The sequence below is a fragment of the Sinocyclocheilus anshuiensis genome, unplaced genomic scaffold, assembly GCF_001515605.1.
Source record: "Sinocyclocheilus anshuiensis isolate Anshui unplaced genomic scaffold, SAMN03320099.WGS_v1.1 scaffold3072, whole genome shotgun sequence".
Classification (NCBI taxonomy): domain Eukaryota; kingdom Metazoa; phylum Chordata; class Actinopteri; order Cypriniformes; family Cyprinidae; genus Sinocyclocheilus; species Sinocyclocheilus anshuiensis.
The window spans coordinates 5,194-23,577 of record NW_015549730.1 but is presented as its reverse complement, the minus strand read 5'-3'; the positions used below and the strand labels follow the sequence as shown (position 1 = coordinate 23,577).

General features: G+C 38.5%; 1 protein-coding gene and 1 pseudogene across 1 annotated transcript; one reads left to right on the top strand and one right to left on the bottom strand.

Moving 5' to 3' along the window:
- Positions 1-4,865: 4,865 nt before the first annotated feature.
- Positions 4,866-12,932, top strand: LOC107660783 (uncharacterized). Its single transcript, XM_016450197.1, has 9 exons — positions 4,866-5,103; positions 8,400-8,438; positions 10,068-10,320; positions 10,403-10,548; positions 11,570-11,846; positions 11,948-12,087; positions 12,195-12,286; positions 12,707-12,803; positions 12,910-12,932. The coding sequence occupies exons 1-9, from the start codon at positions 4,866-4,868 to the stop codon at positions 12,930-12,932; spliced, it is 1,305 nt and encodes a 434-aa protein (XP_016305683.1).
- A 2,202-nt stretch (positions 12,933-15,134) lies between these two features.
- On the bottom strand, positions 15,135-17,460 carry LOC107660784 (C-type mannose receptor 2-like; annotated as a pseudogene).
- Positions 17,461-18,384: the final 924 nt, after the last annotated feature.

The window sequence follows — 18,384 nt, the reverse complement described above, 5'->3', positions numbered from 1 at the left end:
CTTTATGACTGGTTTTGTGGTCCAGGGTCACATATAACCTTTCATCTTCGTTGTGCGCTCTTTAACACAGAGTAGCTATGACACTCACAGACTTACTGTGTAGGTAGAGTCTGAGTGAGAAGCATTTAAGTTCAAACTTGTGAAGAACAGTTTTTAAAGTATTGGAATGTGTCTTTGAATATTTATCTGTGACATTTTAATTGCAGCTTGTGCAAAACTTGGGTCAGGTTGATTTTATCAAGTAGGGCACATTTCTGGAACTTATTTGAACATTTATGGAGGACATTTTAAAATTTCTCTTTACAATGTTGAGTATTGTTGATGCATAACTCACTTAAGGCTTAGTGTGGCCCAGATGTATATTTATGGTTTATTTAGTTCATTATTAGCTAAAATGTGGCTGTGTAGTGGCCAGCTTGTGGACCACTGCCAAAATGCCACCATTCCATGCAGCATGTGGGCCACATGAGGAATGTGGGGAAGACCAGGGTTAGAATATAAATCAACTGTGGCCCACATTAGGGCCAGTTTTGGTTTTTTGGTTGGCTTACATGCAGCAATGCTAAGGCTTAAGACTTGATAATGCCATTATTCCACGCAGTATTTGGGCCGGAGCAAGGTGTCGGATCTGGGCCGGATCTGGGCCAGAGTTAAAATAAATGTGGCCCAGATTTGGGCCAGTTCTACTTTATTTTATTTATTTATTGTCATGGCTGACATGCAGCCTCCCAATGGCTTGCTTGTGGCCCAAATTTGGCAAACAGGAGCGGACCGCCCAAGTGCCATCATTCTTCACATTATGTGGGCCGGAGTAAAGTGTTGGATCTGGGCCAGAATTAAAATCGATGTGGCCCAGATTTGGGCCGATTCTGCTTTATTTGGTTTATTCATGGCTGATATTGGGCCTTCTTTTGGCTTGCTTGTGGCCCAAATCTGGCAAACCGGAGCGGACCACCCAATTGCCATCATTCCACGCGGTATGTGGGCCAGATGAAAGTGTCAGGTGTGGGCACAGTCCAGGCAAGGGGCTCACAGAGACCACAATTTAAAAACCCTAAAAGGGGAGCGGTCTCTGCGCTGGAACACAGCTATCCTCAAATAGCAGATTCCTAAACAAAGACTTCAGCACTTACTCGAGAACTTGTGCCAAGGGGAACCCAACCTAGTTAAGAAGCGAGGCTAGAACATAGCTGCCCTCAGACTGCCATATTCTAGAGCAAAAATACATTCCCCATAACCACTGTAGGTGCTGAAAACCCTGGGAGAGAAAACTTGCAAGCCTCTCTCCACAGAATATTTAAATATATTCACGCCCAGCTAGGCTCTCCAAACACAATTACAAGCATATTAGAGAGGCATGGCCGAGCTGAATATAGCTCCGCCCACAATCTCGCAGGATCAGGGCTGAAACGACTCCGTGCTCACACTTCATCGACACGACAACCTGATAGTATCTGTGATATCAGACAACCCTTTTTAGAGAGGGTATGTGGATCCCGCAGATCAAAGTGATGACCGCGAGGTGAGAAACTGTGCCGTGGCAATGGTGTAACCGGTCCACGAGACACAAACGCTTTGTCCCACATCCCTCGGGTATATGAACAAACGCGAGCGGAGCCTAGACACCGTGACTCATCACGATGAGCGCGCAACTCGTGCGTGCTCTTCGCCGAGACAAACACGAAAGCAGAACATGCCCTCGAGTGTTAGAATCCAAACATGAAGGCACATATTCCCTAAAGCGCTGCTCGACTCGAGCGCTATCCGTGGGATCCAGTAACCCAAAAAGAGCATCCCAACCCTGCAAATCTCACGATCCGAGTTTTCGCCGTGCCTTGGCAACAGCGAGACCCGAACGCTTGTTACTCATCTCTCGAAAAGAGGGACAAACGTGAATGGAGCTTCTCATTGGATACCACTCACAATGAGCGCGTTCAGAGCCCTCGAGCACTGAACATGCAAGCTCCTGACCAAGACACATGACAGAAAGATCGTGCGTGTCCTCAAGTGCCAGAAACCTCTGGAGCGGAGGCACACACTTTCCACACCGCTCACCTGCCTTGGTCTCTCTCACGCACTTCAAACAGATGGCTCCTGAAGACAGCAAAGAGGATGACGTATTCAGCAGTTGCCCTTTTATACTTCCGGGCACCCTGCCTATGACGTGATGGGCCAGGTGGGCCAGTAGATTGGTGTTGTTTCACACATGCTTCAGACACCGGTCATGCAGGCTGCATTCCCCATTGTGTCCCCTAGGGGATGCAGTGTTGAATGTTCTTGTAAACTATCAGTATAGATAATCAAAATGTACACTTACACTTAAATACACTTTATACCCAAAAATTTAGTGGTTCACCAATATTGATTTTTTGATGGCCAATGTCGATATCTTAGAGAATAGGGTGGCTGATATTACTATCCAAAGATTTGTTTAAATTACATAAATGCATATTTGCTGAATATTAACGTTAAATTAGAAAGTATTACAGTGTTTTATTACTAATAATATAAAAGCAAATGCTATAATAGCTTCGTTTACTTTCTTTATTTAACAGTTCTGTCTAATTACATATTAGATATGACTGTCACACATAACTTGACGATACTTTGATGTTTTTTTTTTTCTACAGTGTAAACTGCACACACCAATCCACCTTATTTTTCAATGAGGAAGTAAGCTGTTTTCTGTGAATGTGCGATACTTCCGGTTCATCAGCCGCTTTAGGGAAAAATAATGAGAAGAATAACAAAGTGCAGTAAACGGTAAAACTGTTTGCGCTACAAACCAGTGTGTTAATAATTAAAATAATACATTCAAATAATATACAGTTTGCAACATCAAGCAGCAAAACGAGTTGTTTTGTACAGCTAAAAATAGCTGGAAGCCGATGAGACTAGAAGGCAGACACAAAATTTACAAATGGCCTTGCCCGCTCTCATGGGAAAAATAAGGTGGATACCAAAAACGCAAATTTTGAAGCAGTTGTGTTTGTTTTTAAAAATGCATTTTACTAATAAATAACTAGATAAGACAGTTTGGGGTGTGAGTGTGCAGTTTATGTTGTAGAACAAAACGTCAAAGTATTGTCAAGTTCTGTTCACCACTGGCTTCATTTTACTCATAAATTTAAAAGCCCCATTTTACTGGGACTGCTGTGTGCTCTGGTGTCAAAATAAAAGTCCTGCTTCTGACACATAACCAAAAAAAAAAAACATGATAAAACTCCATAGGGAAATCTCAAAGGAATCATCTATCTATCTATCTATCTATCTATCTATCTATCTATCTATCTATCTATCTATCTATCTATCTATCTCTACCATATGAGGCACAAAAGCTAAGAGGTACAACTTATTTTTCCCTAAATGGTACAAATTAGTTCCTTAAAGAATACCTAGATTGCATGTAAAACTGAGTTACTGAAATATCCACTGCTTTGTATATGCAAATATACAAAAAAAAAAAAAAGGCAAACAATATTGTCGCGTGCTTATTACAAGCAAATATCAACATTATACTTTTGAACACCTGCTTTTGAACATAGCAGGTGAAGTGAAGAGAGAGACGGGTGAGTGTGATATAGAAGGAATTGAGGAGAGATAATGTGTCACGTGATGCGGATTTAAATGAGTTGTCCTCCATAAACTGTAAAAAACTCAAACTCATCATTCTAAAAAAACGACATGATGAAGTGCTTCAAGTGCCTGTGGATCTTACTGGGTAAAGTACAATATACATGTATCTGTTATTTTACTAGATTCACACTAATATTAACAGGGTTTTTTTTGTTTGTTTGTTTTTTTTTGTTTTTTTAAATAATGATTTGCATTATGTACTTTGGGTTAATAAGATTTTTTATATTTTTGAAAGATAAGTTTATGTTCAACAAGGCTACATTTAAAATACAGTGAAAAACAGTGAAATATTATTACAATTTAAAAATAGCAGTTTTCTATGTAAATATTTTGTGAAATGTAATCTATTTCTGTGATCAAAGCTGAATTTTCAGCATCATTACTTCAGTCTTCAGTGTCACATTCTTCAGTGTCACATTATCCTTCAGAAATCATTCTAATATGCTGATTTGCTGTTCAAGAAACATTTCTGATTATTAGCAATGTTGAAAAAAGTAGTTCAAAATAACAGCATTTATTTGAAATATATGTTTTATAACATTATAACTTTAGTGTCGCATTATCCTTCAGAAATCATTCTAATATGCTGATTTGCTGTTCAAGAAACATTTCTGATTATTAGCAATGTTGAAAAAAGTAGTTCAAAATAACAGCATTTATTTGAAATATATGTTTTATAACATTATAAATTACTTTTGATCAATTTAATGCATCCATTATGACTAAAAGTATCAAGATGTTACAAAAATATTTCTGACCACATTTTTTTGGTCACGTAGGTCAGGAATTTGCTTGACTCTGGCATAGTTTTTCTCAGTGTATGTTTTTTACATCTACTTTACTAATCAAATTGTATGTTAAACAGATGTTTTTGTGTGTGTGTGTGTTTATGTAAATGTGTTGACAGTCTTTGTCTTTTTCTTTTAGTGATTCCACAGAAATATGTCCTTATCTGATGTATTTCTAAAAAAAAAGATATATATAACAGATTTATCAACAGTAGAAACAACAAAATGACAATAATGAGAGTAATAATAATAATAATAATAATAAACACATAAATAATAGCAGTGGGAATGCCTCTGATCCCTCCGTGGCCATGGCACAAATTAGTCCCCCGCTCATGTCATGCCCGACATGATGGGGTGTCAAGGAGACACCACACACATTCATTTACATTTAACACAATCCCGCCGGCCACTGCTCACTCAAGTTCGCCGGCCGCTCTGATGTCAAGCCCGCCGGCCGTTCAGCACTCAAGCTCGCCGGCTGCGGCTCTCTCCAGCCCGCCGGCCGCCCCGATGTCAAGCCTGCCGGCTGCGGCTCACACAAACCCGCCAGCCCGTTCAGCACTCGAGTTCGCCGGCCTCTCCTCTGTCAAGCCCGCCGGTCATCTCCCTCTCCCCGGCCCAAAAGAGGAGATTGCGGAGGAAGAGACTGTGGGCTCCAGCCCGAGAGCTCGCTCCAGTGTGGGATCCTGTTCCCGAGTTTAGCCCAGTGAGGGCTCATGTTCCCGAGTTTAGCCCAGGGATGGCTCCTGATCCCCCGTTAAGCCCAGGGAGGGCACCTGATCCCCAGTTAAGCTCAGGGAGGGCTCCAGTGCTCGGTTTTGGTCCCGAGAGGGCCTTAGAGCCCATTATCCTCTCCAAGTATTTTTTTGGGGGGTTAGTAGGGCTCCAGCCTTAGAGGCCGGGGTGAGGGCTGGGGCTGCGGCCTCGGAGGCTGCTCCGCCATGGCCTTCCGAGCTCCCTGCTCCGCCATGGCCTCCTGAGCTCCCTGCTCTGCCATGGCCTCCTGAAATGCCTGATCCGCCATGGAGGCCTTCCAAGTCCCCGTCCTGCACCAGCCTCCAGGGCGCCCACCCCCTCTTCCCGGTGTAATATTTATGATGTCACGTTTATGGTCCGGTATTGAATGTAGATGTTGTGTTTCCTGTGTGTCCCTGCCTGCCTTGTTTTACCCCGTCTTGGATGATTAAAGACATTTACTTTGAGTTTATCCCACGTTTCCTCGTTCTTCGTTTCGCCACAGAAGGCAACCGTGACAGTTAGAGGGTCAAGATTTTTTTGTTTTGTTATTGTAATAAAAATAAAACAAGTAGATATAATAGAAATAGAATAGATAGTTCTAGTGTTAGAGGATCAAGTGTACATGGAAGAGGTGTTTTTAGGCATTCCTTGAAGATGGCTAAGGACTCTTCTAAGCCGCGTAAATTGAGCTGGGCAGGTCATTCCGCCAGCAGGGAACAGTGATGGTAAAAGCCAGTGAAAGTGATTCTGTGTCTCTTGGGGACGGCACTATAATGTGCTGTTCACTAGTAGAAATGCAAGCTTCTGGAGGCACATAAGTCTGAAGTAGTGCATTTAGATAAAGGGGTGCAGAGCCAGTGGTTGTTTTATAGGCAAACATCAGTGCCTTGAATTTTATGTGAGCAGCTATTGGTAGCCAGTGCAAATTGATGAACAGAGGTGTGACGTGTTCTTTTCGGCTCTTTAAAGACTAATCTTGCAGCCACATTCTGAATTAGTTGCAGAGGTTTGATATGAATGGCTGGAAGACCTGCTAAGAGAGCGTTGCAATAGTCCAGCCTGGACAGAACAAGAGCTTGAACAAGGAGTTGTGTTGCATGTTCCGAAAGAAAGGGCCTGATCTTCCTAATGTTGTGTAAGGCAAATCTGTAGGACTGGGCATTTTAGCAATATGATTACATGGACATGGAAAGCCTTTTTATAGAAGGTTTTTTCTAGATATTTTTAATTGGTGTGCAATGCTAAATGGTGTGAACATAGGTGTCTGGGTTATTTTGTATGCAATGTTAACAGGTTTCTGAAGTAAATCCCATTTTAAAGGGGTCATATGACGTTGCTAAAAATAACAATATTTTGTGTATTTGGTGTAATACAATGTGTTCACACGGTTTAAGGTAAAAAAAAACACATTATTTTCCACATACTGTACTTTATTGTTGCTCCTCTATGCCCCGCCTTTCTGAAACGCATTGATTTTTACAAAGCTCATCGCTCTGAAAAGCGCAGTGTGCTCTGATTGGCCAGTGATCTAGTGTGTTTTGATTGGCCGAATACCTCATTTTGGATTAATTGTAGAGGTTTGATAGAAGTGGCTGGAAGACCTGCCAAGAGATCATTGCAATAGTCCAGCCTGGACAGACCAAGAGCTTGAACAAGGAGTTGTGTTGCATGTTCCGAAAGAAAGGGCCTGATCTTCCTAATGTTGTGTAAGGCAAATCTGTAGGACTGGGCATTTTAGCAATATGATTACATGGACATGGAAAGCCTTTTTATAGAAGGTTTTTTCTAGATATTTTTAATTGGTGTGCAATGCTAAATGGTGTGAACATAGGTGTCTGGGTTATTTTGTATGCAATGTTAACAGGTTTCTGAAGTAAATCCCATTTTAAAGGGGTCATATGACGTTGCTAAAAATAACAATATTTTGTGTATTTGGTGTAATACAATGTGTTCACACGGTTTAAGGTAAAAAAAAACACATTATTTTCCACATACTGTACTTTATTGTTGCTCCTCTATGCCCCGCCTTTCTGAAACGCATTGATTTTTACAAAGCTCATCGCTCTGAAAAGCGCAGTGTGCTCTGATTGGCCAGTGATCTAGTGTGTTTTGATTGGCCGAATACCTCAAGCATGTGGCGGCAATGTTACACCCCTTACCAGGTTCAGGAAACTTTCCTCCATAAAATGCGCTGCACACACTCGAATATTTGGGTTGTACTTTTGTAAATAAAACTTAACCACTGATTTCTAGTTGTGTCCTCTTTTGGAAGGCCAAACAAAGTAACTTGGCTTAAGCAATGAAACACGCAGCGTCTCCACGACATGGCGGCGGCGCAACAATACTACAGTGAGAATAAAAGTTATGCCTTCTTTATTTGCGTATACATTTGGGCGGTGTTATGCAAATCTTCCCACACAGTGACATAGATTTGTGGGGGCGTGTTTAAACGAGGCATTTTAGGAAGGCGTGGCTGAGCATTCACTTTTAGAAAGAATATCTCTTTGGGTTTGAGACTTTAATCTTTGCGACTTTACAGATCTTCTGTATGCACGAACAGTTTTTAACTCTCCAAAGAAAAAGGAAAACATGAAATTGCATCATATGACCCCTTCAAACTATTTCTGCCTAGTTATCAGACTTTAAATTCAAACACTCTGCTCGTTGCAGATTATAAGTATGTCTATAGTTTCTTCTGACATGGTCCTTCACAACAATACTACAGTGAGAATCAAAGTTACGCCTTCTTTATTTGCGTATACATTTGGGCGGTGTTATGCAAATCTTCCCACACAGTGACATAGATTTGTGGGGGCGTGTTTAAACGAGGCATTTTAGGAAGGCGTGGCTGAGCATTCACTTTTAGAAAGAATATCTCTTTGGGTTTGAGACTTTAATCTTTGCGACTTAACAGATCTTCTGTATGCACGAACAGTTTTTAACTCTCCAAAGAAAAAGGAAAACATGAAATTGCATCATATGACCCCTTCAAACTATTTCTGCCTAGTTATCAGACTTTAAATTCAAACACTCTGCTCGTTGCAGATTATAAGTATGTCTATAGTTTCTTCTGACATGGTCATTACAAATCAATGCTTAGTGATGTCATTATCATTTAGATGATGTTTTATTTATAAGCAACAATATCAAGGTGAATTAAATCAAAAACATATTTCAGTGTGATTCAACAAAACCTGGTTCTCTGAAACTCAATTCAATCATTTGTTTCAACAGGGATTTTATGGATTGAGGTTATGGCGAATGGACAAGAAGGTAAGAATCCTTCAGTTTATTGACACCGTAGCGAATCAGCTCAAAGGGGAAATATGAATAATTAATCATAACTAGGTGCAAATGATACCTAATGTATCAATGAATAATACTAAGTTTGATACTTGCATGTCTTGTCTGTCTGAAAGAGAGGCTTGATGCAATCTGAAGGCTCAAGTTGATCTTTGCTGAAGTTGGTTGATGGAAAAGAACCAGTTTGAGTCAGATAATCTTCGTGAATGGAAAGTCAAGGCTGAAGCCTGGCGCAAACGTAGGGTGTCCTTAGGAGCGTTGTAGCTCAAGAAGATGAATTCATAGATACTAAACATGGTAGGATTACATATAGCTAAGATGACATGAACGAGTGGTTCTATCATAAGCCTGCATAAACAGTATACAATATAAAAGACAATATACAAGGACAGTAACAACATACACAATGACCTGAAGGATATGCGTGTTCATTCAAAGAAAGGTTTTCCTATGAATTAATTAGAGAACAGTCCATTTCTCTTGGCATTATGTGTCTGTCTTATGAGGAAAATGGGTGAGTTTCTCTACCCACATTCCTTTGGGCAATAAAACCAGTGATATCAGCATTGGTTGCCATGGAATCAGAGGCCTGTTCGTTCGCAGACATCCTGGCACCCAGCATGTTTATTGGGTGAGGGGTCTGTGATTATTTGTTAATCTAATGAATAATTGATTTGTTAAATCAAATGAAAAATGGTGTGTCTGATTGGTCCAGATGCTACAACACGTTTGTTCTGTTTTGTCTGTTTGAACTGGCATATATAAACGTACTTGGAAATTTAGCCCTGCAATAAAGCTCTGTCGTGGTTTGATGTTCAGAATTATCTATTTATATATAACCTCATTAAGCATGTTGTGTATCTATTTACGTATATGCACATCCTTAGTTTTCTGTCTGGACAAATGCTTTTTTGCAAATGCTATTTTTTATTTTATTTTTTGTACTTTGTAATGTTTGATCAAAATGTCATATCTTGTTCTTCTGGTGAAACAACAGACTTCTCTCTGGTGATGTACTGTATATATGATTCTCCAATCATTTAGTGCACTTAAACTCCAATTAAACCCCTGCAAGCTCGCATTCAGTTCCACCTCCACATTTGAGAGCCATGCCCACATGTGAACATCCAGTCGATGCCTGATGCATCGTACCAAGTCCCTACATTCATTGCTCTTAATAATCTGTTTCACTCAAATGTACATCACAATAGAAAAGAGGCGTTACTTCCATTTCATCACAACTTTAAAATCATGTACAGTCCGTATATCAGATTATAATGCTTTCTCTATAATATAACATACCAAACCAATCACGATATAAGCCTAGATTATAATTATATGAAATAACAAATGTTGGATATCTGACCAAATAAACGGTGCTCACTGTAGGATCATTCTTTTGCCATTTGCCAACGGTGCTCACTGTAGGATCATTGTAAATAGCTGTGGCATTTGTTTGAAACCCTTCAGTTCTGCCCCTGTGGTAGGCGTGGTGCTGAAGATAAGTAATAAAGATGAATTTGAAAAAAGTATTAAAAAAAAAGTGAGAATAAAAAGATGGTGATTCTTACTGGCCTTTATCCCTGAAACATTTTCCAGAGAATGCAGCACTATGGGGCAAAACTAGTCAGTCATCAAATTACTTACAATCTGGACCTGAATTGGCTCTTGACGGACTGTTAACCAGCTGGACCCACACTAACACTGAGACCAACCCGTGGTGGAGAGTGGATCTACTGAAGGTATACAGAGTGAACAGGGTCACCATCACTAATAGACCGGGCAATGGCTTGAGGATTAACGGGGCGGTGATTCGTATAGGAAACTTCCTTGACATTTACAACAACAGAATGTGAGGATATTTATTTGACTGTCTTGGTTAATATGACTGTAGATGAAGAGAAAATTATAACAGATGATGTTTCTGTCTGTAGATGTGCTGTAATTTCCACTCTTGCAGACGGTGCCACGGCCACTTTCTCATGCGGTGGGATGGAGGGACGTTATATGATTGTTCATATTCCTGGAGATCAGAAGATTCTTAGTCTTAGTGAAGCTGGAGTCTACGGGTATTTGGCAGGTAATTCAAAAAAATGTCTAGTAAAGACATAGTTCATTCTAAACAGTCATGCTTTATTCATGCTCATATCCTTCCAAATTAGCAAGTCATCATACATTAAAATACATCAGTACTAATCCCTTTCATTGTACTGATTATGCTGTACCATGTATATGTGATGTTTAAAAACCTTGACTTTTGTGACGTCAAGTGATGCGTTTATCAAGCCAAACATAAAGAGATAAACTCATCTACTTACTAGTCGCTTTCACAGTTTATAATCAAGCTCTTGCAACTATTTTAACTCAACCTTTCAGGGAACATGTTTAAACGGTTAGTGCACCCCAAAATAAAGATGCTGTCATTTCATTTTTAGGTGAATAAACCCCTTAAAATAAAGATTGAAAGAGTTGTTGAAGCTTAATGATGGTTGACGTTGAAGTCATGTGACCATGGTGTATTTTTTTTTTTTTAAAGCTACGGTTAGTTTTTTACTTCTGCTGATTGTATTTCAGGCTTCAAAATGTGTGTTTATTCATGAAGATTGTCATAACAAACAAAACGTGTCAGACTCATAAACTTTTGGTGGTCACAGAGCTTGTTTTCTGCAATACAAAAGCCAGTGGTGAGTGGCAGCTCGAGGGGCTTGCAGGAAACGTCAGCATATAATGCTGACCAGCACAAAAGTACATCAATTGTGCTACATTTGTTACAAGTTATCATTTCCCAGCACTGACTGAAACAAAGTTTTCATTCCAATTGAATGTTACTGAAGGAGAGATGGGTTGTTGTAAAAGAGGTCGTTAGTGTTCCACCAGGTTGTTGAGGTACTAATCAAGTAATTATTGTGAATATAGTTGTGAGGGAGTCATTAGACACAATGTCATTTTTTGTATAATTCCATTTGTTGACAGTAGTAGAAATTATTCACTTCACCTCAAGTCATTGTTCACTAATAATCTTCCCAACCACTGCAACGTTCATGCATTAAGAGGTTTTCTTTTCTTTCTTTCTTTATATATAATTATTTTTTTTTTACTAGGAAATCTGGCAGTGGATGGAGCAGCTACACAGTCATCAACATTTACGGGCTGGTTTGCTGAAAAGGCCATTGATAGTAATCGAGGTCTCCAGCAGAATACAGCATGCGCATCAACCCTTAATCAGACTAACCCGTGGTGGAGGCTGGATCTCCGTCATATTTACAGAGTTAGCAGAGTGGTGGTCACTAACAGAAAAGACTGCTGTACCGAACAAATGAACGGAGCGGAGATTCGCATCGGAAACTCTTTGGAGAGCAACGGCAACAACAATCCCATGTGAGACCCTTGAGGTTGAAAGAATGTGAGACATCGAGCACAAATGTGAAGGACTACTGCAGATATGACAGTATGTTTATATCCTTTCTCTCTGTCTGTAGATGTGCTGTTATTCCTGCTATTCCAGCAGGTGAGTCCTACAGCTACTCGTGCGGTGGGATGGATGGACGTTACGTGAATCTGATCATTCCTGAAGACATGAAGATACTCACTCTCTGTGAGCTGGAGGTCTATGGAGAAGGTGTAACAATATGTTTTGTCAACAAAACAGTGAGGAGCACTTCTACATTTTTACTGAAAGCAACCTCTACTAATTCATAATACATGCATCACTGTATCTTTGTTTAGGTCCAGTTTTAAAAAGATCTTTTGTAAAGATGCAGTTTAAGTCCAGAGTTGATTTAACTGACCCTTCCGTGAGAGAAAACGTTCTGAAACAGGTGAGAGAAAGAAACAAATTCAACTGCCATGATTACTGTAAAACACCAGCAGCTCTCATCTGGTTTCCCTCTTTTTAAAAACCGACCTCATAGTCCTGAAATTGATTGAAATTCAATGAAACCTTTAAATGTCTTTGTGAACATTTTAAGGCTTGCTGTGATTGTTTTTGTATTGCATTTTGGAGATTTACATGAAACCTGAATTGTTACTGAAGATTTCAGTGATTATATTTAAAATCAAGGTTTTTTCAGAAAATTCACCAAATACTTTTACTAATGAGTTGATATTGCTTCAGAGCTGCTTTATGCTGAATTGTTTTAATCAGGGTTTACAGTGGTATGCTAAAAGTTTCTTTGAGACATGAAGATTTGAGCATACTGTCATATCTAATCAGTTTAGTATGAATATGTTATTTTCAGTTGGGATCTGCTCTGGTTGACAGAGGATTCACAAACGTGACTCTACAGTGGTCTCAGACCCCTAAACGGGTGATCCAGAAGGTGACTGCTGGTAAAAGTGAGTCTGTTCTCACAACTGTACAATAACACATGAAATAAGCTGCACAATTAGGAATGATTCTAAATTCGTTTTGAGATGTAATAGGCAAATATTTTATTTACAGGTCGTTGTGGCAATGGAAGATAACACACTGGACATCAACACTTTGTCTTTATTTCACAAACTTTACATTTGTTAAAGACATTAATTCTGATTCTAAATGCATTGGCTGAAATTTCTTTATAATTATTCTTACAATGAAAAGATTTAATTCACTTCTGCTTACTTCCTTTTAGTGCTTATTCACATATTTAAGAATTATAAAGCATCTTGCGTAAATGTGTATTGTAAACAAATAGAGATAGTGATAAATATAATGAAAATAATCAAAGAAATGTTAAATGTACATTCACACAACCCACGAGTGTAATTTTAATATGTCAGTTTTATGTTTTTTTAATTTATTTATTTACTATTCTTCCTGACATTTCATGTTGTTGGAACTGTATTGAGGTGAACAGAATCTGACTGGATGGAAAGAGAACAGCGCAAGCGTTCTCACTGTTGTCCAATGACTTGCCTAATAAACCTAACTTGCCTAATTAACCTAATTATTCCTCTATGCCTTTAAATTGCACTTTATGCTGAGGATTATTATCTTGCAAAACAACTAGTAAAATAATATGTACTGTACTGTCAACATGGCAAAGACAAAATAAATTAGTTTAGACTGGAGAAAAATAATTATTAATGGTCACAAAGGAGGAGAAGGATATACACGTTTATCGAAGCGTTTTCAAGTGTCAAGAACTGCCGTGAGAAGTATTATCAAGAGACCCATACAGTGGAGAACATGACTGGCAGAGGAAGGAAGTGAAAGATTTCAAAAACATTGGAAAGAAAACTAGTGAGAGAGGATCCCTCTCTCACTAAAAAAATCCCTCGACTAAAGATTTTTCTAGTCGACTAATAGTTCATTTTAAGCATTAGTCACACGTTTACTAATAAACCATTTAAATCATGCTAATAAGCCTTTAATTGCCTACTTAGCCTAATAAGCGTTCAAGCGCATGCATAAAGCTTGCCACAGCACACCGGCAGAAGTAATGATGATGAATGTGTCAGGGAAAAACAGTAAGATTAAACTGCATTAACATTTTAATAATCTATTGATAAACTAGTGTTTTCTGTGATTTCGGCTTAAGAGAAGAATTCGGCGACACTGAATCATCATCTCCATAGTAGTGGATGCGCCTGCATGCAAGTTTCATATGGATTACATAATGAGAATTTTATTTTTATTTTTTTTTTCAGATTTGAATTGTTTCATTTGAAAGTAGCCATTTCACTCTCTATAAGTAGGGTATAAGGCAAGTATACACGGAGTTTCGCGCTCAAGTTCACAGAGGCCGAAACGGCAGAAAGTGCATCCAGTTTGCTTTCATTATTTTAAAAAAGCGCAATGTTTTATTGTTATAGTGAGTGCACACAAATAAACGTACAGGCTTTACAGATTTGAAAGATGTATTACTGTTATCCATATGAGCAAAATGACAAAATTAGTATTTTAAGAGCAAGTGACCGCACCGGCGCCTCCATCTATCATGCTGTGAGCGCGCTACTCTTCCGCTTTCACACTCCGCACAGACACTTGAATAGCGCACATTTTTCTAGGTTAACATTAGATTGAGTGGCCTTGTAAAGTTGCTACTACTTACATATTTCAGATGATAAGCCATATTTGTGGTCGTTGAATGATAGACGAGCGTTTTGATGTACTGTATTACCACAAAATCCAGCCGTTAACGATCTGTCCGTCACAGACTGCGTGACCTCACCACTTCCTGTGGATTTTTTTTCTTTTCTGTGACTAAGCGACTAATAACATTTTGGTCGACCAAGCCTCTTCTCGACTATTAGGGGGCAGCCCTAGAGAGAGGTTTCTAAAGACCCAAGAACAACTGCCAAGATACTAGTGATTGATTTAGCCAAGTCTGGGATTGATGTCTCAACGGAGATGGTCACTAGAGCCCTGCACAGGAATGGACTGTGAGGTTGCCGATGCCACTTCTGAAGAAGAGACACCTCCAAGCTAGACTGAAGTTTGCCAAGAAAACAGTACAAATGACTCTCTAATGATGAGTAAATATGATGCCCTTGTGACCCCTCACAAAATTAAATTGACAGATGAATGTCTCATAATTTTGCAGTTACTAAATGACTCAAAGTACATGTTGAAAGAGTTTGTAAAAGCAGTCCTGACCGATAAGCAAACACACCCACAGAATAGTACATCAACAGGAAACACATGTGTTTGTAATCTTGAAATCTAAGTGTTTCCTTTCACTCTTAATATCTGCTGCAGATGAAGTTGAGTTTGTCAGTTTCAGGACGGCTGATCCAGCGCTGATCTCCTCCAGACTGAACTGCTCCAGATCTCACTGTGTGTTCACAGTCCTCCTCTGATGTGCCGTTCCCTGGAGCCCAGTTCTGATAGCACACCGTCCCTCCACTCACCCAGAACCAGACGCCCAAAATGTGGGAGTGACGTAAACCCAACCACACCGCCGCAGTAGACGCCCGTTTAACCACGTTCATCACCTCATGCTGCATCTCTTCTGAATGAACCGAGACCAGATCCACATGATTCTGTCTGCAGTATCTCAGAGCTTCAGACCACGTCAGATTCTCTCTGATCACAATCAGTTTATCTGGAAACCAAACAAACCACAAGCAGAAACTAGAGAGAGACTGATCAAAAACAACATGCAGAACAAACACTGTGGATGAATGTGTCATGTCAGACGTGTAGTGTGAACTTTAAGAGATCTGGAGGTGATGGATGGATTGTGTGTGTTTCGTGAGGATCTACTCACCTTCATGACACAAGAAAGGAAAACGGCTGTTACAAGACATGTCATGCCATTGTTTCTGAGCTTTTGATTCAATCACTGCACATTTTTCATTACCTCCAGCATTATTAGGTTCACCAGATTTCCAGTTTCTGAATGAGGAGTTACTCTGATCTGACCACTGCCATGAGTCTCTGAACAGACCGATCCAGGCATCAGATTTCTTCCTATTATTCATGATCTTCTTAACCTCTTGATTCTCATTCTGGTTTCTCAAACTGACCAGATCAATGTGATTCTGTCTGCAGTAACTCTGAGCATCTCTCCAGTTCTTCATCTGATTGATAAAGACGAGTCCTGTGTTTTCTGTCAGGATAAACAAAAGCAATGCTTAAGTATCTCTCAAACTCTTACACTGTAAATAAACCCTACAATGGCAATGTGATGAGCTTATAATTGAGCCTATAATTGAAGAGCTTTAATAGTGAGTAATTTGTGCCATTACAGTTTGTAGTTGTTTAAACACATGCTCTATAAATACAGATAAAATTGTCTTACATCTAGGTGCCATTCATTATGTTGTGATACAAAAGCAAATGCTGTGACACAGTTTTGAAAAAAATAAACACAGAACAGAAAAGACCATTTTAAGTTTAAAAGTTAAAGAACATTTTCTCTGCACCTATTAATAACTCTGGGATTAGAAACTTAAGTGTCTTAAGTTGTCCAAATCTTAAGGCTTTGTCTTCTCTGTTATACAGAATAAGAAAGAACAGCTGTTATAGTGAACTCTGTGTAGGACATGGTCGTTATTCAAAATCCAGGTATATTATTCATTTTATATTGACACTGACATTTTTTACATTTATTTCTGGAGAGATATTATTGAGTTAACAGTCTATGGTGGTTTTGCTCCTGTAAACAGTAGTGTTGCTGTTGTAGAAACGGCTAAAGTATTATTCATTATTTTTATGAATAGTTAGATTGGGCAGGCCTTCACAAAAGGGCCTTTAATTACAAAAAAAGTATTTTAACAAAAGTACAAACTTTTATTCTGGATGCGATTAGCTTCTTTATAGCAGAAAGTCCAATTGTAAATCTAACTGATTTGTAGATTAGTTTTAGAGATATTTGTTTTCAAGATATAATATTATTAATCACACATACTGTAATAACCATAATAATAGGGTATAAACAGTATCTATATTTTTATATTAATAGGTCATATTCCATGTTAGTATAATAATAGTGGTTACAAAACATGCAATAATAAAACTATACATAAGGGTACATTGGTATTTCCATAATTATGTCAATAATAATGACAATGTTAATAATACTACTACCACCATCGTCTTTACCAGCTGTAATAATAGTCTAATTGTGTTGATAATGAAGCATAAATAATATTCACATTAATGCCCAAATGATTTCAAGCTAAAGATTTGTTAAAACTTGTAAGAAATGTTTTCTGTGGATTAAAAATAAATTAAGATATCAAGTATGACTAAACGTGTCACAGAAGTTATTTCCTTCAGCTCGTTCATGTCGTTCATGTTGTCAACGGTGGCCAGATCTGTGTAATTCTCTCTGCAGTGTCTCTGAGCTTCAGTCCAGGTCTTTCTCTCATTTATAAAGTGATACTGACGCTGAACACATTCAGATACGGAGCAGAGAGCTGTGAAAGAGAGGATTTGCTTTGCTTTAATGCTTTTCATAACAGACCTAATGGAACTAGAAACCATAAATAAAACCACAAACACACTCACCAATGAGAAGAAGAATGAAATATAGAGTTTGCTCCATTTCTGAGGAAGAATAATACAGATAAACTCAGATTTTAAATATTCACTAATTCATTTTAGTGTAAAACATGATTTCAGTGATTTCCATCATAACAGGAACATAAATGTACTGTACACAAACATTAAGACAATATTAATATCTCAAAGTCTAATTTAAATAATGAGTATGTGAGTTGTTCTTACTTTAGAGGTTGAGTGTTTCTGTCCTGAGTCTGATGTTTCTGTCTGCAGCTTCAAACTATATGATTATTATATCTGCTCTCATCCGTCACTCAGCACGTCACTTCATTTGTTTATTACTCTAAAACAAAAGCCCTTTTCATTTTTCTTCCTCCTTCACATGTTTTTCCCATTTTATTTTAATTTAATTAAATTTCATTTCATTTCATTTTATTTTAGTGTGCGTGTGTGTGTGTGTTATTCTTTGTTGCTGTAATTCTTTGGAAATGTGTTAATTTGAATGTGGTGGACTGGAGAATCTGCATGCTCTGTAATGAATTACTGTATTTACACAGCAGCTTCACAGGAAAAATCCACCTCAACATTTGCATTTTCTTCTCTTACTGTTTGTATTCCATGTTTTACACCATGGACACCAACAGCATGTTTCTGCATCCCAAACTAAACAATATTTTCACAACATTTGAACATATTCTGTGTCACCATTAGCACAGTATCTGTTGCGTCATGAGTGCTATCACACAGAGTAACAAAAACATGCAAAAAAATAAATAAATACAGCAGCAACAACACACTCATCTCTTTATGGAAATCATAGGCACAGAGAACGTCCACATTATTTTACTATTTATTACAGGAGACGTTGCACCTTCATATAATGTCAACTTATATAACAGTAAATTTCATTCGCTGCAGTTACAAAACATGCTTGCATCTGATTTAAATGCTAATTTAACCTCTTTCTCATTTTTTATTATTTTT

Bases quoted from the DNA above. Each gene is read 5' to 3' on its own strand.
- LOC107660783 (XM_016450197.1), top strand. From the start codon at position 4,866: ATGTCAAGCCCGCCGGCCGTTCAGCACTCAAGCTCGCCGGCTGCGGCT. The intron at 10,549-11,569 runs GTAATTCAAAAA...TTTTTTTACTAG, and splicing joins AGTCTACGGGTATTTGGCAG to GAAATCTGGCAGTGGATGGA. The intron at 11,847-11,947 runs GTGAGACCCTTG...CTCTGTCTGTAG, and splicing joins AACGGCAACAACAATCCCAT to ATGTGCTGTTATTCCTGCTA.